General features: G+C 41.4%; 1 protein-coding gene across 2 annotated transcripts in view; it reads right to left on the reverse strand.

The window, feature by feature from the left end:
* The window catches only part of Dennd4c (DENN domain containing 4C), a 100,613-nt gene that overhangs the window by 73,293 nt on the left and 4,020 nt on the right, over window positions 1-23,300 (reverse strand). For both annotated transcript variants that reach the window (XM_055629605.1, XM_055629595.1), the window contains exon 2: window positions 8,252-8,573. In XM_055629605.1, coding sequence (XP_055485580.1) covers window positions 8,252-8,556 — 305 coding nt within the window. In that variant the 5' untranslated portion in view covers window positions 8,557-8,573. The remainder of the gene's footprint in view (window positions 1-8,251; window positions 8,574-23,300) is intronic.

The following is a 23,300-nucleotide window of genomic DNA, read 5'->3' on the forward strand; positions in this document are numbered from 1 at the left end:
AGGGTGGTGCAGCCTTGCCAGGCCACAGAGGAAGATGATGCAGCCAACCTTGATGAGACCTGATAGGCTAGGGTCAGACAGAAGGGGAGGAGGACCTCCCCTATCAGTAGACTAGGGAAAGGGGATGGGGGGAGATGGAGGAGGGTGGGTGAGACTGGGAGGAGTCAAGGAGGGGGCTGCAGTGGGGATATAAAGTGAATAAATGAAAATTAATTGATTAATTAATTAAAATGTTTTAATTTTTATTTTCTGTGTATGGGTGTTTTGCCTGCATGTATGTGTGTGTATATATGCATCACATGCATGCAGTACCCACAGACACCAGAAGAGGGCATCAGATCCCCTAGGACTGGAGCTAAAATTACACAGACTAAAGCAATTCATAACTAACACTGCATAAAACACTAACGTAAAAAAACACCTAAGAATTAAGAAAACCAGTAAATGAAGATACCTGATAAATCAGGATCAGATGAAAGGGGAGGAGGATCTCCCCTATCAATGGACTTGGAGAGGGGCAAGGAGGAGATGAGGGAGGGATTGGGAGGGAATGAGGGAGGGGGATACAGCTGGGATACAGAGTTAATAAACTGTAACTAATATTAAAAAAATAAAAAGAAAACAGGTAAATAATATTTCTTTAAAATGCACAAATACTGCTAGGCATGGTAGTGCTTATCTGTGATCCCAGCACTCTGGGAGGCAGAGGCAGGTGGATCTCTGTGAGTTTGAGGCCAGCCTGGTCTACAAAGTGAGTCCAGGATAGCCAAGGCTACACAGAGAAACCCTGTCTCTAAAAACAAAAAATAAAATAAAATACATAAATCTTATTAACACAGCATGTAAACTTCTAAGAAGAAAAAAGGAAAACTAGCACATAGTTCTCATTGTACTTAAAAATGCAGTCTTAACTCTCCAACTAAAATATGAAGACTGTCTGAATGGATTAAAAATAATGTTCAACTGTTTGCTGCATGCTAGACACTCAAAAACACACAGATGGAAAGTGAAATGATATACTCCAAGAAAAGAGAATTTGAAAATAAGTAGGTCAATCATCACCTATACTCCTATCTGACAAAGCAGACTTCAAGCCAAAATTAGAAGATCAAGTTTTAGGTACTATCAGAAGGAACAGTCTACCGAGACGTAGCAATTGCAAAGCCGGGGCCAGAGAGAGAGCACAGCAGCTAAGGGTGCTCCCTGTACAATCCTCAGGACTAGAACTCACATCCCAGGACCGAGGTCGAAAGCTGGCACCCTCACACAGCTCTAACAGCAGCTCAGAGGCAGGCAGGAACAGGAGGAGCACCAGGACTTCCCAGCCGCCAGTCAAGAGAGAAAACACAAGTTCCAGGTTCAGGGAGAGACTCTGGTTCTCGGAGGAAAAAAAGAAAGGTGATGTTCTCTTCTGGCCCCCGTGCATGCACACATTACAGCCTCTTCTGGCCTCCGTAATGTAGACAGGAGCACAAGTATCCAACAAACCAGTTAGAATTGTACACACACACACAAATAGAAGAACAGATGAATGAATAAATGAAATCACAAACAAACTGTACTGAACAGAAAAGGACAGATAAGTCCAGAAACAATAATAGAGAGGTACAGCAATAATGTACTCTCATCAATAGATACATCAAATCAACAACCTTCAGATTTAAACTATACCATAAATCAAATTTAAAAAAATCCCAACAGCTGTATACTATTCACCTCAGTATCCCATGAAAACTTTGCAAAAATAGATCAGTTTATTCCACACAGCAAATGAGTGTGTGTGTATGTGTGTGTGTGTCTGAGACAGAGTCAATCTATTATGTAACTCCGGCTGTCCTGTAACTCACCATGTAGACCAGGCTGGACTCAAACTCAAAGAGATCCACCTGCCTCTGCCTCCCAAGTGCTGGGATAAAAGGCATGCCACTGTCATATCTAATTTTTTTAAGCGAGTCTTAACAATACAAAAATTGAAATAATTTCTTGTATCTCATCAGACTATACTAAAAAAAAAGTGAGAAATTAATACCAATCAATAGCCTGGCAGTAATCCCAGCACTGAGTAGGCCAAAGCAGGAGGATCTGGTCAAGGCCAGCCTAGGCAACATAGCAAGTTCGAGACAAGCCTGAGCTACATAGTGAGGCCCTGTCTCAAAAGAACTGGGGATAGGGCTGGAGAGATGGCTCAGAGGTTAAGAGCACTGGCTGTTCTTTGAGAGGTACAGCAATTCCCAGCAACTACATGGTGGCTCAGAACAATCTCTAAGTGAGATCTGGTGCCCTCTTCTACTCTTCTGGTATGAAGGCACACATGCAGACAGAACAATGTATACATTATAAAATAAATCTTAAAAAAAACAAAACAAACAAAAATCACAGGGGCTATGTATGTAGCTCAGTACTACATGAGCCCATCATGTACACTTCTTTGGATTTAACCTCCAGCACCCCACCCCACACACCCCCCCCAAAAAGAAATTTTTAAAAAAGTGAAATCAATAGTAATATAAACTACAGAGATATCATACAATGTATTTTGAACATTTGGAATGATTACTGGGTAACTAAAGAATCAGGGAAGCAAACCAAAAAAACTCCTAGATTCAAATGAAAACACAGGCTGGGAGTGTAGCTCAGCTGGTACAGCATCTGTATGTATGAAGCCATCAGTTTGCCATAAACCTGGTGTGGTAGCCAAAGTTTGTAATTCCAGCACTGGGAAAGTAAAGGCAAGAAAAAGGATCAGAAGTTCAAAGTCATCTTCCCCTACAAAGCCAATCTGAAACTGGCCAGGGATACATGACACTCAGTCTCAAAAAATGAAAATAAAAACACACCCGACTGCAAAGACAAGTGGCTCATGCCTGTAATCCCATACTCGAGAGGCTGAGGCAGGTGGACTGCCATGAGGTGGCGATCAGCGTGCAGTGTTCCAGGTCAGCCTAGACTACAGTGGGAAGGGGTGTAGGGCAGTACACGCAAAGGCAGCTCTAAAAGGAAGGAAACAGTTATGTGTTGGGGTACAATGTGTGAAAGTGTGTCTGTATACTCAACTGTTGAGTGCTAAGCCAGCAGAGAGCCAAGTGCTAGCCTACTAGCTACATCTTGGTATTGTTATTTCTACGGCCCATCACCAGTCTAGTATTTGCTAAACATTTGTCCTTCCTCACCTGCCTATTAGACGTAATGAAGAACTGACGGCCAACAACTGGGCAGAAAGTGGAGGGTGGAACTCCCAGGAGAGGGACTTAGGGGAGAAAGAGGGATTCTGGGAGAAGAAAGCAAAGGCGAGAGATTTGCCAGTGGGACACGGAGAGATGAATGAACAAATGTGAACAGGAACAGAGAGGTGGAGCTGGCCACATGGCAAGAAATAGTGCTAGGCTTAGTCGAGTTAAACTAGAAAGCTGGCTGGGAATCTGCCCAGCTAAAACGCCTAAGCTTTAAAATATTAAAAAGCCCTCTGTCATTATTCATCTAAAAGTCCCACTACAGTTCTGGGTTATATATTAAAAACCAGGGGCCAGCAACATGGCTTACTAAGAAAAGCACTTTCTGCCATGGCTAAAGACCTGAGTTTGATCCCCAGAGCCCACAAAAGGGAAGGAGAGAATGGATTACCTCAAACTGTTTTCTGACCTCCATATGCACACCCTGCTATGTGTTCAACCACACACACACACACACACACACACACAGATACACAACACTAAATTAATAGACAAATGTAATTAAAATTAAAAATAGAAGTCAAAGAGTTCTCAAATAAAAGGTACATCAAGGACTCAGAAAAGCAAGAACAAGAAAAATATGGCAGTGTACACTTGTAATCAAGCACTTAATGACAGAAGCAGACCTGCAGCCAGCCTGGGCCAAACAGTGAGTTTCACAACCCACGCTACATAAAATTGATTGAATCCCTGGCAACCACGGTGAAAGGAAAGGATTAACTCCTGAACGTTGTCTGACCCACACACATAGATCACTGCAGCACATGAACAAGTGCTAGCATATGCATAAGCAAACACATGTATACACACTTACAAAAGTAACAAACAAACAAAAAGGCCATTAATCCCAGAATTCTGTGAAGGTAGGCAGATCTCTGTGAATTCAAGGCCAGCCTGGTCTACAGAGTGAGTTCCAGGACAGCCAGGGCTACATAGAGAAACCCTGTCTGTAAAAAAACAAATAAACAACAAACCAAACCAAACCAAACCAAAACCATGAACAACTTGATTTCATTACAGGAATGCAAGAATGGTTCAACATATGCAAATCAATAAATATAATGTAGGACATAAATAATGCACAAAATCAAACAAAAGATCATCACAATGAATTTTTTTAAAGGCCTTTATCTAAATTCAACACCCCTTCGTGATAAAAGCCCTGAAGAAGCTGAGCGTGGCGGCACGGGCCTTTAATTCCAGCACTCTTCCAGAGACGCAAGTGGATCTTTGTGAGCTCCAGGCAAGGCAAAATAGTAAGATCCTGTCTCAAAAAACAAACAACAAAATAATCTACGGATAAATAATAATGGATACTCTTTATATAACAAACCCAGAGTTAACATTACACCAGGAAACACTGCAAGTGTTTACTGTAAAACCAGGCGATGGCCTGGATGTCAACTCCTTTTCTTTCTGATACAATCAAGTGCTGAAACGATTACTCAGAGCAATAATATAAGAGAAATAAATAAAAGGGATACAAATAGGAAAGGAGGGAGTCAAATTATCGCTATTTGAACTTTATACTTTGGCACAAAAGCAGATACTAAAAAGGTGGAATAGGGTACTATTCTATAGTATTCTATAAGGACCTAGAAATTAACCCATGGAAGTTTCTCAAGAAATTAAAAATACAACTTAGTACACTGCCTATTTAGACCACACCTGGGTATCCACTCAAAGGAACTGAAGCCTGCAACAGTGACAGCTGTATACTAGTGCTTATCACAGCACTAGCCACAAAAATGGGTGAGTAACAATGTAAGTTTAAATACCCATCAATGGATGCATGGATTAAAAAAAAGTAACACAGAAACACAATGGAATTTTATTCTGACATAATGAATAGAACACTGTGTACAAGTGGCCATTATCTACTAGAATTAGAAACAGAATCAGAAAAACAAGTATTTTCTCACACATGTAGAATCCAAATGTATACATTGATATGTGTGTGTGTGTGTGTGTTGGTCCACAGCCGGGCACAGTGGAGCACAAATGTAATTCTAACATTGGGGAGGTAAAGGCAGAAGGATCTAGAGGCTAAGACCATCCTCAGCTACAAAGCAAGTATGAAGCCAGTCTGGGATACACAAGATCCAGTCTCAAGGATTAAGTAAGTGTTAGGAAGATGGCTTTGTAAAGGCCCCTGCTCTTAAGACTGATAATCATAAGGTCATGGTAGAAAGAAGAGCTGACTCTCTCAAGTTGTTTTTTGATTTCCATGTGTGCATTCATGCAAGAGTGCATGTGTATATGTATATGAACATGAAATGAACAAAAACATAATACAAAACAAAAGCAGGCATAGTAACACAGGCCTTTAATCCCAGCACTCAGAGGTCTGCAGATCTTTTGAGTTCGAGGCCAGCCTGGTTTACATAGCAAGTACCAGGCCAGCCATAGTAAAATCCTGACTTTGGAGGATAGGGAGTAGGAAGAATCTTGAGAGCCAGTTAAGACGACTCAGTAGGTAAAGGTACCTACTACCAAGCTCAACAACTAGAGTTTGATTGCTGGAATCTACATGGTGGAAGAGGAGAACCAACGACTTCAAGGTGCTCCCTGACCCCATCAGGTGTGTGAGCACACACACAAAACACATCACCCATTTTTACTCTTAATACAATAGGACAGAACAGAACAACGACTTGAAAACGGGAACTATTTGCGAAAAACAGCAGGACCAATGGGGAGGGGGTAAGGGGCAAATGTGCCAAGTACACTATATACAAGTGTAGAAATGTAACAAAAACGGGGACTGAAAAGATAGTTCAGAGGTTAAGAGCACTGGCTGTTCTTCCAGAGGTCCTGAGTTCAATTGCCAGTGACCACATGGTGGCTCATAACCGTCTATAGTGAGATCTGGTGCCCTCTTCTGGCCTGCAGGTGTACATGGAGACAGGACATTGTATACATAATAAATAATTTTTTTTAAATAAATCTTTTTTAAAAAGAAAAAAGTCACAAAAGCAAACAAAAAGGCCAGAAATGTGGTATTTCTGAAAAATTTAGAGTTAATACTTTCAACGGTAAAAATCTAAAAACTTCTCGGTTAGCATGAGGAATGTGACAAAACAGTAACTTGACCACTGCTCCTCAGCATTGTACTAGAAGTGGTAGCCACGAGGATTGAACATGAGAATGAAACTATCCAGACTATACAGGAAGTGAAAGTACACACATTTGCAGGTGACATTCCCTTGTATTTTAAATAAAACAGAACAAAACACAAGTAGGCTGCAGGCTGATGAACGGACAGAAGCTGGAAAGCACTGTACTTACATACATTCCCCAAACTGATCCTAGCTTAATGTAAATACAATGAAAACTGCATGTTTCCATAAACAGACAATAATACTTGCCAGCATATTCTCAAATAGCTGAATATCTACAATTCTTGTGTGTGTGCTGGGGGGTGGGGAATGGTTCTAAGACAGACTTTTTTTTGAGACAGGCTCCTTAAGTAATCCATTGAACTAGGTGTACAGCCAAAACAGCCTTGAGTATTGATCCTGCCAGGATCACATGCCAGGACCTCTATGACCACGTGGCTCTACCATCAGTTTTTACTAGGGATAGTTATAATAAACATGACACTTCAATACAATATCCAAACATGGTAAAACACCATGGGACTATAAACAATCAGCTTTTATAGAAAAATATCAAAATTTTAAAGTTAAACCCTTTTTAAAAAGATTTTTTTATTTTATGAGTGCTCTATCTGCATGTACACCTGCATGCCAGAAGAGGGCATCAGATCCCAGTATAGATGGTTGTGAGCCACTGTGTGGTTTCTGGAAATTGAACTCAGGATCTCTGGAGGAGCAGACAGTGCTCTTAACCACTGAGCCATCTCTCCAGCCCTAAAATTTAAGTCTTTGCAGCAGTTATAAAGAAGATATCTTAACTGACAATGAACAAAATACTTCATAACAACTACTGATATTTTCTTTTTTAATTATTTATTTAATTTTACTTATGTCTGTATGAGGGTGTCAAATCCCACTGAGTTACAGACAGTTGTTGAGCTGCCATGTAGGTGCTAGGAATTGAACCCAGGTTGTCTGGAAAAGCAGCCAGTGTTCTTAACCATTAAGTCATCCCTCCAGCTCTGCATAACAGCTATTAAAAAAAATATATAGGGTTTTTGTTTTTACTTTCTTTGTTTTCTTCTTTTTCTTTCTTTCCTTTCTCCCCCTGATCCTCCAGGGTTTTCAAGCCAAGATTTCTCTGTGTAGCCTTGGCTATCCTAGAACTCACTCTGCAGCCCAGACTGGCCTCAAACTCAGAGCTCCACCTAAAACTCTAAAATAAATGCATGTGCCACTACTGCCCTGCCCCTTCCCTTTTTTTCAAAGCAGTGCTGGGAATTGAACCCAGGAGCAAACCAAGCCCATCTCTAGACCCCAACTTAGAAAGGAAGGGAGAGAGGAGAGAAGACTTCCCCCAAACCCAATACTTGAGACAGGATCTCACATAGCCCACGCTGGCTTTGAACCTAGTATAATCCTCTTGCCTCCACCTCCCGAGTGCCTGGATATAGGCAAGAGCCACCACGTTTAACTTCCAAATATATTGCATTTTAAAAGTACTGCCCTTTCTTAAAGGTGCTCAGGTTTACAATCAATCATCATAAAGCACAAATAGTCCCTATATACACAGTGCCTTGTATCTAGTTCCTTTTGTTTTAAATATCTAATTAAGAGTACATATAGATATATATCCTTGAACTTAACCTTAAAAAAAAAAAAAAAACTACCAAAGAGCTAGGCATTATGGTACACACCTTTAATCCCAGCACTCAGCAAGGCTGTGAGTACAAAGGGAGTCCAGGATAGTCAAGACTATACAGAAAAAACCCTGCCTGGAAAAAAACAAACAAAAACAAGACAAAAAACAAAACAAAAAACCAACAAAAAAAATCTACAGAAATTTCAAATTTTGACTATGTACCCTTTTAACCTTTCAATAAATTTAATTCCCTTTACCATAGCCAAATAAAGTGATCGTACCCAATATCTGTAAGGGGGGGTTTATCTCTCCCTCTCTTATAACACAAGAAAAGCTCTGGGCTTTTCAGACTTCCATAGTTCAAGTTTGCTTGGAGTGCTGATGGCGTGGCTTCAACACAGGTGTAACCTTCGGGTACAGTCTCCCCAGCTGATTTGATAATAACTGCAATATCTGTGATTGGAGCTTTAGGGCCAGTTGATTTAGCATCTATACGATTTATTTCTTGATCCAAAGGAGTAGACGTATCAGTGAGTCCTGCCACAACAAAGTAGTCTGTCACTCTTGGTCCTTTGTCTTCTATCATGACTGCTGCTCTATTTCCTAAAAGAGAAGAAAAAGTATCAATGGTTGGAAATACTTCATACTAATCAAAACTGACACATCCTTCAGTTAGGAATCACACCTCTCGGATTTGTAATAAAACTTCATTCTACAGAAGGATTTTATCATCTTGTCAGCTTGTACCTACAATAAGGTCCAGTACACTTGCAACACAACTATATTCATTCCGTACCTATAGCTCTTATTTTCAGATAATCAGCTGTGTGTGGTGGTTCAACCTGTTTTCCAGTACTTGGAAGGCTAAAGCAGGAGGGTTTTGAGTTTGAGGCCAGTACTGCACAGTGAGATCCCATTTCAAAACCTGGAAAAAGAGGCCATCGAGATGGCTCACAAGGTAAAATAACTGCCTCAGAAGCCTGAGTCAGCTTGACACCTGAAACCTCCAAGGGGGAGGGAGCCAGCTCCCCGGCAAGGCGTCCTCTGATACGCACACATGCATGCACACACGCACACACAAGTGCACACACACTATTATTCAGTAAAAGATTATGAGCTGTTGATCCAGGTAACAAAATAATGTGAAATTATGAGTAAAAGCAACCAGACCGAAAAAATGTGTATGATTCCATTTATATTATTATCATCATTATTATTAAGACAAAGGTCTACTATGTAGCCCTGGCTAGCACAGAACTCATTATGTAGACCAGGCTAGCCTCAAAGTCACAGAGATCCACCTGCATCTGCCTCCCCAATACTGAAATTAAAAGTGTGTATCACCATGCCTGGTCCCATATAAATTTTAGAAACTGGTTGAAGATAAGGCCAGTGGTTAAGAGCAGTTGTTGCTCTTCTAGAGAACATGGGTTCATTCCCAGCACCTACATGGTGGCTCAAAACCATCTGCAGTTCCAGACCTGGGGGATCTGAAGAAAGGCATACATGTAGGCAAAGCACCCACTAATATAATTTTTAAAATCTCAAATCCAAGAGGAAAAAAAAAAAAAAAGCCAGGCGTGGTGGTCCAAGCCTTTAATTCCAGCACTTAGGAGGCAGAGCCAAGTGGATCTCTGAGCTCAAGGCCAGCCTGGTACATAAACCCTGCCTCAAAAATAAATAAAATTTAGAAACTATATTGGCAGCAGGCACAATCAGGAGATAATAATGAGGTAGGAGAAAATTTGGAATATTGATGGTTATCTTTACTACCTTGATTTAGCAATGTTTTCCCAACTGTATACACTTGTGTCTCTTTTTTTTTTTTTTTTTTTTTTTTTTTTGAGACAGGGTCTCACTGTGTAATTTTTGCTATCCTGGAAATTACTCTGTAGACTAGGCTGGCCTCAAACTCACAGAGATCCACCTGCCTCTGCCTCCTGAGTGCTGGGATTAAAGGCATGTGCCACCACTGCCAGTAACTAGTGTCTTTTAATATTATTTCAGAGTATCATTGTGGTGGTTTAACTAGGAATGGTTCCCACACACATGTGTTTGAATGCTTGGCCCACAGGGAATGGCACTATTAGGAGGTGTAGCCTTGCTGGAGGAAGTGTGTCACTGTGGGAGTGGGCTTTTAGGTCTCCTATGCTCAAGCTATGCCCAAAGTGGCACACAGTCCCCTTCTGCTGCCTGCAGATCAAGATGGAAAGCTCTCAGCTCCTCCTGCACCAGGTCTGCCTGAACACTGCCATGTTTCCCCCATGATGATAATAGATAAACCTTTTACTAAATCAATAAGCCAGACCCAATTCAATATTTTTCTCTATAAGGGTTGCCTTGGTCATGGTGTCTCTTCACAGCAATAAAACCCTAAGTAAGACAAAGTATTTTGATCATATTTACCTCCAGCTGTTGCTTTGACTCCTCCCAGATCTACCCAGACTCTCCTTTCCACTCCCAATTTGGTGTTTTGTTTTGTTTTGTTTTAAAGAAATAAAACACCGAGTACAATGAGTGGTTCCCACATACTAGGGATATGAGGCCATTCACTGCAGTGTTAACCTACCAGGGGCCTCTACCCTTAAAGAAGGCAAGTCTCCGACTCTGTGGCTCCGTCAACTGTTAACAACTCCTCAGTTAAGGGTGAGGGTTCCTGAGCCTCTATCCCCTCCCAGGTTTGTACATTTTAAGTATGAGTTGTCTATCTTATTACTGTCTTTTCTTTTTAAATTTTTACTAGCACATACTAAGTAAGTATACACAAATTTTCATAAATGTGTATGTTTTAATCACATTTAAAACACTGCTGAGCACGAAGACACAGAACTTTGTAAAAGAGTAATTTAATGATAAATAATCCATTTTTCTACTGTTTTAGGTACATTTTAAATTCTATTATGTCTTATTTTCATTTTCAGACTATTCCAAATGTTTTCTAAATTGGTTTTTGAACCCTCTCTCTGACCCACACTTTGGTTTTTTGTTTGTTTGTCTTAAATCAAGACAGGGTTTCTCTGTGTAACCCTGGCTGTTTGGGAACTCACTCTGTAGACCAGGCTGGCCTCCAACTCAGATCCGCCTGCCTCTGCTGCTGTTGCTAGGATTAAGGTCGTGTGCCACCACTGCCACCACCGCCCAGCCAACACTTTGTTTACTTAATTTATAACCACGTGGGTCTTATCATATAATTTTTTATTTACAATTTGTTATAAGACAAATATTTTATATAACTGAGTTTCTTCAAATTATTGTGTATTTTTGATTAGCTCCTCAAATCAATTTTGTATTCAATACCAACTCCTTAACAACATATTAAGAAACACTTCTAGTTGTCTAGCTAGACTAAAATTGCTATCATGAGGCAACATCTGTACCCGAGTTCATTTTAGCATTATGGCAGCAGCATAAGGTATGGGAGTGATGGTTCGAGGGTTAAGAGCACTTACTTTTCTTGCAAAAGATCCAGGTTTGGTTCTCGGCACCTACATAGTGGTTCACAACTGTGTGTAACTAGTCTAGTTCCAGAGTAGACCCTGAGACCCTCTTCTGACCTCTACAGACATCTGTACATATACATACATGCACTCATACACATTAAATAAATAGGTCTTTTAAAAAGACAAAATAAAAGGGGTACTAATTTGGAAACAGGAACACAGTCCAAAATGGAGTTATGTGGGAATTCTAAGTGCTGGTGACCTTAGTTTCTTCACAGAATTGTTCCTGGAATGTCTTCTTGTGTTCCTCTCAGGTGTAATGCATAAGCATGAGTTTACTTCAGCTGTTGTAGCCATTCATATGCCTCTATGGAAAAACATGTTTCTGCCATGTGTGGCTTTGTCCTTTGTGATCAAACACCTTACTCTGGTGAATTCTCTTAAACCTCGAAGTAAAAACTGTCTGATGCCCTGCTGAGATAATCTTTATGTGCACTGTGTAAAAGTTGCCTTTTTGTTTGTTTGTGATTTTTCGAGACAGGGTGTCTCTGTGTAACAAGCGCCCTGGCTGTTCTGGACTCATTTTGTAGACCAGGCTGGCCACCGAGATCCACCAGCCTCTGCCTCTAAGAGTGCTGGGATTGAAGGCGTGCACCACCACACCTCAAGGCTGTCTTTGTGTTATTCAAAGGCTGACTTGCGTCCCTGCAGAGAGTTGACTACAACAGCAGTACAGCCTGGATTATTTTTATCAAGCATTACCTGTATCAGTGTTTTGTAAACACACCTCTCACCTTCTGATTAGTTTAATAAATGGTCTATTGGTGGCAGGAAGATAGGCAGCACATGCAAGCAAAGATAGGAACTCTGGAAAAGAATCAGGTGAGGAGATGCACCAGCCAGCCAGAGAGCAAAGAACAGTGCTGGGATTGACAGAGTAAGAGGTAACAGGCCACGTGGCAAGCGTGAATTAGAATACACAGGGTTAATTAAGCTTACAGGCTAGTTGGGAAATAGCCTAAGCTAAGGTCTGAGCTCTAATAAATAATAATAGTTCTCTGTGTCACTATTGGGAGCTGGTGGGTCTGAGGCGGTCCAACGACAACACTTTGGATAAAGTTGGCTACTGCACCAGTCTTTAGTCAGCCTCGTTCTAGGCCCCACTGTCCCAGGTTCACTGCCAACTATGAAGAAGCAGCAGCAAAGGGGATCAGCGGGAGTGGAAGAGAGGTTAAAAAGGTCTTGTGGCTGTTTTTTAAGTCTCATTATGTAGCCCTAGCTGGCATAGAACTTGCTAGTAAACCAAATTGACTTTGAACTCTTGGAGATCTACTTGCCTCTGCCTCTCTCATTTTTTAAAGATTTATTTTTATCTGTAAATTTGGGGGGGGGGCTGAAGATTATAATTAAGAGTGCTAACTGCTCTTACAGAGGACCTGGGTTCAATTCCCAGCATACATAGGGCAGTTCACAACTGTCTGTCATTCCAGTCCCAAGGGATCTGACATGCTCTTCTGGCCTCCAAAGGCACACATGTGGAACAAAACTATACATGCAGGCATACCATCCCTACACATAAAAATAAAAAATTAAGCTGGGTGTGGTGGCACACTCCTGTAATCTCAGCACTCAGGGAGGAAGAGGCAGGCAGACTACTGTGTGTTCAAGAACAGCCTGTTCTACAAAGTGAGTCCAGGACAGCCAAGGCTACACAAAGAAACCCTGTCTCAAAAACCAAAATAAATAAATAAACAATCATTTTAAAATATATGTATCTGTGTAGAGTATGTACACATGAGTAAAAAGGCCCTGAAAAGCTAGAGATACTTGGATTCCCCTGAATCTATAGTTACAGGCTCTTTTGTTGAGACAGGGTTTCTTTGTGTAGCTTTGGCTATCTTGGACTCACTTTGTAAACCAGGCTGGCCTAAAAGTGATCCACCTCCTTCTGCCTCCCTGAGTGTTGGGATTACAGGGATGTGCCACTGCGCCCAGTTTACAGGCTGTCTTGAGATGGCTGATGTGGGTGCTGGGAACCAAACCACGGTCCTCTGAGGAACAGCCAGTGCTCTTAACTGCTGAGCCATCTCTCTAACCCTGTACTTATTTTTCATATGTTTTGGAGTTTTTTTGGAGGATTGGAACTCAGTCACAGCAATCCTTTTTCCTTTTGCCTCACCCTCTGAAATGCCCAAATACTGGACATTTAACTCTCTTTATCATGACCACTTCATACTGCATCTACTTTACGGCTGAACACTATTTCTCTGTGTATGTGTACCTCACATTTTTTATTCATTCATGTACTTAAAGACACTAATTGTCTCTATACCCTGCTGCTATCATAATACTGAAATGTGCTTGGGGGTGCAGGTATCACCTCAAGATAGCAATTTTACTCTGGCTAGAGAACTAGAAGCTTGATTGCCAGACCATACAGTGATTCCACTTTTAATATAATTTTTGAGTAATCTCCCTAATTGCACCAATCTACACTCCCACAAATAGTGTTCAAGGACTCCCTTTGCTCTAAACCTTGACCAACTCTGTGGTGGTTTGAATAGGCTTAGCCCCCATAGATTGTGTTTGAACGCTTGGCCCATGAAAAGCGGCACTATTAGGAGGTGTGGCCTTGTTGGAGGAAGTGTGTCACAGTGGGGGTGGGCTTTTTGGTCTTCTATGCTCAAACTCCACCCAGTGTGGAATCACAGCCTCCTCTTGACTGCCTTCGGAAGACAATCCTCTCCTGGCTGCCTTTGAATCAATATGCAGAACTCTCCACTAGCACCATGTCTGCCTGCCTGCTGCCATGCTTCCCATCATGATCATAATGGATTAAACCTCTAAAAATATAAGCCTGAACCAAATTAAATGTTTTTCTAAGAGTTTTCTTGGTCATAGTGTCTCTTCATAGCAAAGAAACCCTAAGACAAATTCTGTGTAGCAAAAAAATGAATAAATAAAATAACAAAGACAATCTTTCAGAATTTAATTTCATACACTTACTAACTAGCATACATTCTGATAAATTTTTGTTGTTTTTATTGGTGGTGGGTTTTTTTTGTTTTTTGTTTTTTTTTTTTTTTTTGAGACAGGGTTTTTCCACGTAGCCCTGGCTATCCTAGAACTTCCTCTGTAGACTGGACTGGCCTCAAACTCAGAGATCTGCCTGCCTCTGCCTCCTGAGTTGTAGGATTAAAGGTATGTGCAACCACACCTGACACCCAAGAAATCCATTAATATAAACAAAACACTATTCAACTTGCAGAACTAAATCTCATCCACACATTCCTCTCATTATTATAAAAATTTCAAAATTTACCTGCATGTTCCCACACCATGCAAAATGAATAACAAGGAAAATATCATTTTATCAGTTATTGGCAGTGTAAAACAGGGGCTTAGTGGTTTTCTCCTAAGTCCAAGAACTAGAAAACTGAAGTGATTTCTAATAAAACTCTGTATACAGAACAATGATATTCTCCATTGTTGTGTCTGTGACTCAAAGTTTTACAGAGGAGTGATGTAAAGAGAGGCTGAAAACACAAATGCCTAAAAGTACTTAGCCCAGCATACAGGTTAAAAGAGAAGGATTAAAGCAAGTTCCAGGCCTGGGCTAGGTAATGAGTTTCATTCAGGTCAGCCAAGGCTACAGAATGAGGTCCTGTCTCAAGAGAGCTAGAAAGAGAGTGAGCGATGGAGAGGGGTGTCAGCCGGCCAGGTGTGGTGGCAAAGGCAGAAGAATCACCAGGATCTTGAGGCTGACCTGATCTACACAGTGAGTTCAAAGCCAGCCAGGACCACTTAGTGAGACCTCATCTCAAAGAAAAGGAGGCGGGCATAGGGGTGGCAAAAAGCCAACCTGGGCTAGACGGCCATACCTGTAATCCCAGAATTTAGGAGGTAGCAGCAGAAAGATCAGAAGTTCATGGGCAATCTCATGGCAGGATTCTGAAACCAACCTGAGCTGCAGAAGACCTCATCAATGCAAAAGGAAAGGAGTAGAAGAGAAGGCCATTAACTTTACCACTAAGATTGATAAACCAATGGACCTATGTATAGAACTTATAGTCTACCAACATGTTTGGGAAATTTAAAAAGAACAACTTTGGGTCTAGTTAATTTTGGTAATATTTTTCATTTGCACCGTCATATATGCGTGTGATTTTTTTTTTAAATGAATGAATCCCAGTAGCATTGACTAAAGTACTTTGACATGAAGAACCACAAAAGAAATGTTGACCCTTACTTTGTTTTGTTTTGTTTTGTTTTGTTTTGTTTTTAGAAGGGTTCTCATGGTGTAGCAATTTTGAAATTACTCTGCACCTACCCTATGGGTGAATAATTACTGGAAGTCAGAATTCCTGCTGCAAGAAAAAGGATACAAATTTGGAGAATGTGAAGACAGGATTAAGTATACTAGAATGAAATTAGAAGTATCAGTGTGAATACATAACTTTAGCACATGTATGCTAAGGTAATTCCATGCCCTTAAATGCCTCTGAACATAAAAAGCTATTTAAACCAGGTGAGGTGGTACTAGCCTTTCCTGTAATCCCAGCACCCAGGAAGCTGAGGCCGGAGGATTTCCAAGTCCAGGTCAGCCTGCATTAAGCAGCAAGGTTCCACCTCAGGAAACCCAAGCAAACGGAAACTAAGCAACTGCTGAATGTTCAGGCATTTAATAACCAAGGCCATCCACATCACCCACTCCAAGGCTCAGGGAACACAAGAAAAGAGTTTGCGATGGAATGTGAAAGGTTGCCACCCAGGTATAACCTGCCCTGAAGCCTCAGCAGGAGTGACTTCCTGAACAAGACTGAATCTGTCAACATCCTACTACTCCCTCCATGGGGAGCTATTGACAGTTAACAGTTGTTAGAGAAAGACATTTTCTTCAATGTTATTCCTATAAAGAACCAGTTACCTATGGCTCCTGTAAACAACCCTAATTAGACTCATTAGGTCACTAAAAAGAGCAGATGCAGGGCTAGTTAGGAGAAAGGTAATCAGAAGAAGAGTAAGGTAGTGAGAGAGTAATGGAGGTGAAGAGGATTTAAATACACTACATACATATATTAGGATGTTATAATTAAACATTATGTATAAGTAATATATGTCAATAAAATCATCAAAAATATTAAGGAAAACCAAACAAATAAATATGTATTCATGTAAAACCGAAGTCTCAACTTTGGTTAATGTCACTGTATCAGTATGAAGCTCATTAGTGGAACAATTATGTCATAGTAACATAAAATGTTTCATTTTAGAGTTATGTATTTTTTGAGACAGGGTCTCACTTTGCCACTCAGTAGCCCAGTCTGGACAGAAACCATGGGAATCCTCCTGCCTCAGCCTCATGAGTAATGGAATCTGAGTTGTGACTGACCATGCCTAACAAGTAACATAAAACATTATTAGGAGAGAAATACAGAAATTCATACTACCTTTTAAACTTTCCTATAAATCTAAAATTATTCAGAATAATCTTAAAGGTGGGGATGTATCTCAGTGCCAGATAACTTTCCTAGCTTGGGAGAAGTCCTGAGTTCAATCTACAGCATCACTAGAAAAAATAATTTGATTTTTATTTTTCACTGAGGGATAAGAGAGTGCCCATGAGTAAGTGAACACATGCCTGTGGAGACCAGAGGTGGATGTTGGGTGTCTTTCTCAACTGCTTTTCTGCCTTATTTTGAACCTAGAGTTCACCAATTCAGCCCAGGGATTCTGCTTTGCCTCCTCAGTGCTGGGATACGGGACCACCTGTCTTTCTAATGTGGGTGCTAGGACCCTTGATTGCACAGCAAACCATTTAACAACTGAGCCAATCTCCCTGCCCCAATAATTTAAGTACATACAAATTTTATTAATTTATTATATATACACATGGATGGTATTGACAACAGCAATTAAAACAGCCCACATGTCCATCAATTACTGAACAGACAAAATGTGGTACAATGGATGTTATTCACCAATAAAAAGGAATGAAGTACCAACACACGCATCCAAAGATTACTCTTGAAGACAATCCACTAGTGGAAGAGGCTACCCTGTGCAGGATGGTTCCATGTCAGTAAAATGCTCAGAACAGCAAACCTATAAAAATAGCAATGGGTGAACAGCACACTCAAGCAGGCCGGCCAGGATTTAAGAGACATGCAGAGGACTGCTAACGAGCAGGAGGTTCCTGTTCAAAGGATGAAGACGGCCCATAAGAGCCAGGCCTGGGATCCAGGCCTATGATCCCAGCTCTAGAAAGAAAAAGAGAGGAGAGTTGGCGATGAAGAGGTCAACCTAGGAAGAATGAGATCCTGTCTCAAAATAAATAATAAGTGCAAGAAAAGTAGTTCTCCCCAGGCACAGTGGTGCACATCTGTAATGCCAGCATTCGGAAGGCAGAGGCACGTGGGTCTCTGTGAGTTCGAGGCCAACCTGGTCTACAAAGCGAGTCCAGGACAGTCTCTAAAAAAAAAAAAAGTAGTTCTCAATACTGGTCACAACCCCTTTTGGAGGGGTGGGGGCACTGAATAACCCTTTCACAGGAGTCACCTAAGATCACAGGAAAACAAAGATTGATTCATAGTCAAAACATATTATGATTCATAATGGTAGCAAGATTACAATTATGAAATAGCAATGAAAATATTTTATGGTTGGGGGTCATCACAACATGAAAAACAATATTAAAAGGTTGCAGCATTAGAAAGGTTCTGAACCACTGTACTCTCTATAGAGAAGGCTCAACAGGTTAAGAGTGCTTGCTGCTCTTCCAGAGAACTAAGTCCAATTCCCAGAGCCCACATAGAGGTTCACAACCTCTTGTAATCCAGCTCCAGATCCAACATCCTCCCACAGCTTCTATGGGCACCTGCACTTTCATGTGCATAGTCAAATGCAGATACACATAAGAAATTTTGAAATTGTGTGTATGTGTGTCCCTCCTAGTTCTGACTGCTTAAAAACACGCTCAAAGTCAGACAGTGAAGCACTCCATTAATCCCAGCACTTGGGAGGCAGAAGCAGTGGATCTCTGAGTTCAAGGCCAGCCTGGTCTACAGAGTGAGTTCCTAGACAGCAAAAGCTACAGACAAACCCTGTCTCAAAAAAACAAAAACAAATAAACAAACAATAACCGCAAACCCAGAAGCAGTGTCACCCAAACCAATAAACAGTGTCTAATCCACCCCTTCCAATAACACACCAGGGCAGGGCCCCTTAGAGAAATGATAAGTTGAAATGAGTCAAAGAAAATACATGGTACACCCAGAGTACCACATGCAAAGGACAAAAGGCACTTTAGAGATTAATGAAGTCCTGTCAGTATTTACAGGGTCTAGGTTAAAGAGTCCCTCATAGGTCAAACTGTGGATAATCTCACAATCAAAACATGTGGCAGAACTGGGGATATCACTCAGGAGCAAACTGCATGCTTAGCATACAAACTGACAAAGAATGGCAGCAATGGATTATAATACATTAAGTTTTTGAGCCTTGAGCCTATTCTGGTCCTACAAAATGAAGGGCAGAAAACTTCCTACAACAGAATGTCAACTAATATGGCAGGGAAAAGGAATGATAGAAAATAGCCATTTTATAATCATATATTCAGAGTGAAGCAAGAGTTAACTAGACTAAAAGGGTTAGGTTTCAAATCCAGGACAAAAGGCTGAGGTGCCTATTTAACATATCAAAGTGGACCTGCCCGCCAGGTTCTCACAGGATGCCTACCTATTACAGGATCTTCCTGGCTGGCATACCCCGCCCCCAGCTGCCCTTCACTATACAATCCATCTGGGCTACCCCTTCTCTTTTGGGCCTCCTACTGCAGCAAACGGGTCCCCTTCTTCCTCCTTCCCTTCCCGTTCTCCTCAAATCAAGGTCATGTCCACTCTGGACTCTTCCAGGCATCCCTGCCTCTGGTTATGCTCTTTCCCCTCCACCATACACTAGGAGCAGTCATGTCCTTTCCTTTTTTATTTCTTTTGTTCATTCAAAGAACACTGAGCAAAACTCCAATAGAAAACTGGACAGCTATAAAACGTTAGTCTGGTGAGAGAAGATACACCTGGGACTCCAGCTCAAAATGCTGAGACAGGAGGATCTTGAGTTTAAGGCTAGCCTGGCCTAAATATGGAGCTCCAGGCTAGAAAAGAAAGATCATGTCTCAAAAGTCAAAACAGATGGGTCAGTGAGATGGCTCAGTAAATAAAGGCACTTACCTCTAAACATAACAACCTGGGTCTCCAGGCCTCACATGGTAGGAGAACCAATTCCTGCAAGTCATCCTCTCATCTCTACACAAGCACCATGGCAAACATGCAAACACTCAAACAAACACACATACACATTAAAATGTTAAAAAAAAAAGAGAGAAAGAAAAAATCAGGGGTGGCTCAGTGATTCAAGTTTTTGCCCACAGCAAGCGTTCAATGCCCAGAACCCACGTAAAGATTAAATTGTGAGTAGGCTTGGCAGCTTCCCTCTAATCCCAGCCTCTGAAGGCAGAGATGGGATCCCCAGAGTAAGCTGACTACTATACGAACGATGTGAGCTTACTGCTGGGTCCTGCCTAGAAAAATGGTAGAAAAAAAGGCTGAGGAAGATTCCCTGACATCAGCCACAGCCCTCCATATATATGCACACTCCCACACCTACATGCACGCCTACACATACATGTGCTTCACGTATGTAAACACATATACACCATACACACACACAAAAGCACATAAAAAAGTTTTAAAATAATGACATCAAAAAACCAACAGCCTTTAATCCCAGCACTTGGGAGGCAAAGGCAGGCGGATCTCTATGAGTTCGAGGCCAGGGTTGTCTACAGAGCCACTTCCAGGACAGGCAGAGCTACACAGAGAAACCCTGTACTGAAAATAATAATAATAATAAACAAACAAAGAGCCAGGCTTAGTGGTGCATATCTTTAAATCTCAGCACTCTCGAGGAAAGGCTAACGTATCTCTGTAAGTTTGAGGCCAGGTCAGTCTACATATTGACCAAGAGCTATACAGTGAAACTCTGGAGGGGGGCGGGGCGTAATTCTGCAAATAATTGAAAATTACACTTCTAGCCAGGTATGAGGCTAATGCAAGAGGCTATTCACAAATTAAAGATCAGCCTAGGTTATAGAGTGAGACCCTGTCTCAAAAAGAAAAGAAAAACATAGGGGCTGGAGAGAGGGCTCTGTTTAAGAGTTTAGAGAGCTCTTCCAGAGGGCCTGGGTTTGAATCCCAGACCCACATGGCAGCGCACAAGCATCTGTATGTAACTCCAGTGCACAGAATGTACACACCCAGGCAAAAGACCCATACATATAAAATTTAAAAAAAAAAAAAAAATTTTTTTTTTTTTAAAGAAAATGCTGGGACTACAGGTGAGAATAGTCTTTCAGCGGAGAAAAAGAAAAAAAAAAGAACTGTCATGTAATGAGGAAAAATAGTTTATGAGCGAGAAGGAAGCCTAAGACCATAGTTAACTCTTTTACCTGAAAAGTGAAGAGTCCCACACCTCAAACATGTCTTATGGTTACCACTGCATTATAGCCTACAGAATAAAATGAGCAACAATGTCATTCCACTGATCACGGAAAGACTAAATTAGCAGATAGTTCCTTTTTAAAAACAAATCTTCAGCATTTCTCTATTTCGTGTGGGAGGGATGCACAGGCAGGCCTCGGCATCTGCATGGCAGGCAGATAGCAGCTCCGCAGGAGCCATCTTCTCACTCCACCACGTGGGAGCCAGGGATCGGCCGAGGGTTGGCAAGTGTGACAACAAATAACTTTACCCACTGAGCCACCTCACCAGCTTCTGAATAATTCACCTTTCTGTATATTAAAATCACCTACGTAGGGCCTGGGAATCTAGCTACATGCTAAAGTACATGACCACGATGTAAAAGCACGCTCCAAATTCAATGTACAACACCCTTGGTGAAAAAAAAAATCACTTATATTCTTAGGCAGAAAAAAAACAGAATAAACCCAACGTCTGTTTTGTTCCATTAGCCAATTCCCAAACAGCATCCAGGTAATTGCAAAAGGCATATGTGTTTTGATCTTGTAACCTCAAAACAAAACTTTTCAGGTTTATTCACTCAGGTTTCTAAGTTTCAGGAGGAAAGCGGGGCTTGTTTAGTGGTACATACATACCTCAAATCATGCCATCCAAGAGGCTAAAGAAAGAGAAAAGCCATGATTTCGAGGCCCATGCATGCCATACTGTAAACTACAGGCCAGCTTGGAATATACAGCAAGTTCTCATTCAATAAACAAATAATAAGAACAAAAGGTTTTAGAGGGAGCCAAGTGGAGATTTTTGTTCATAACTACTTTAAAAAAGATTTATTTATTTTTTTGTGTCTGAGTGTCTTATTGAACACATGCACTCCTGGTGCCTGTCGAGGTCAGAAGAGTGAAAAGAGATGGCAATCTCCCAGAACTAGAATTACAGATGGTTGTGAAGCACCAAGTGGGTGCTGGGAACCAAGCCCAGGAACGCTTTGCAAGAACAGTGTTCTTATCTGCTGAGCCACTTCTCTAGCCCCAGAGCTACTTTAAAGCACAGCACAGGGACACTGGAAAATGGCTCAGGGGGTAAAGCAGTCACTGGCAAGCTTTGTTCAAAATGTTAAGAAGTAGAGCAATGAGTATACTGAACACACTGGACATATAGGTCTGTTACTTGGGAGGCAGAACAAAGCAGGATGGCCAGTACATGAATTTGAGGACTGACGGGAGGGTATGCCTCTGGCCCTGCAGGCACCGACACTCACATACACATACCTACACAGATACTCACATATACATAATCAAAAATAATAGATCTTTTAAAACAAAAAGAAAAGCAAACTTAACCATGAGGAAACAGGAAGGGGAAGTGGCAGAAAGAGGCTGGAGAGATAGCTCAACAGTTACCACTTGCCACTTTTCTAAAGGACCCAGCACAACCATAGCTCGAGATCTAATCTAACCTTCCAAATGTACAAAAGCACCACTAAATGTGCAATTTTAACAAGACAGGAATCTAGAGCAACATCAAACATCAAGAGGCAACACGGTGCACACACCTGTAATCCCACCCCTCAGAAAGTCAGTGGCAGAAGGAATCTCGAATTCAAGGCCAAGCTGTGATCGTTAGCCCAGCTATGCATACTATGGTTCCCACTTGATCTCACCAGGGCACGGCCACCTCCACTGTAAACAGTCGCTTCAGAATGTCGTGTGCGAACAACTGATGGAGTCTCCAGTTTGTTTTAGGGTCCCTCTAGGTGGCATAATTCCATGACTTTGAACAAATGAATAGTGCATACATCTATTATAGTTCCACATGTAGTTTCAGCGCCCTAAAACTGTCTATGCTTTGCCAGTTTTTCTTCCCTCTCTTACCTACCACTCCATCCTGTTGTTGTTTTTCTTTTCCTTACTGCTTGAGACAGGGTCTCATAGCCCAGACTGGCTTAAAACTCATAATCCTCCTGCTTCAGTCTCCCAAGTACTAGCATTTACCAATATACACCAAACCCTGATTTTGGTTGTTACTAGGGTTTGGTTTAGTTTTGGTTTGTTTGGGTTTTTTGTTTGTTTGTCTGTTTGATTTGGGTTTTTTTTTTGGGGGGGGGGTAGTTCTTTCTCATTTGTCTATTTTTTTATTATTATTTATTTATTTGTGTATATAGGTAGAGGCATGTGGTATAGCACATGTATGAAGACAGCAGTCCTGATGACACTTGATATACTGGGGTGGATGGGTGGGGGATGCCCTTCTCTGAGGAGTAGAGGAGGGTGGCCAGGGAAAATAGGGAGGAAGGGTGGGACCAGGAGAGAGGAGGAAGGAGGGTGGGACTGAGAGGAGAGGAGGGAGGGGGCTAC

The sequence above is a fragment of the Psammomys obesus genome, unplaced genomic scaffold (genome assembly GCF_907164565.1).
Source record: "Psammomys obesus unplaced genomic scaffold, mPsaObe1.curated_primary_1811, whole genome shotgun sequence".
Lineage (NCBI taxonomy): Eukaryota > Metazoa > Chordata > Mammalia > Rodentia > Muridae > Psammomys > Psammomys obesus.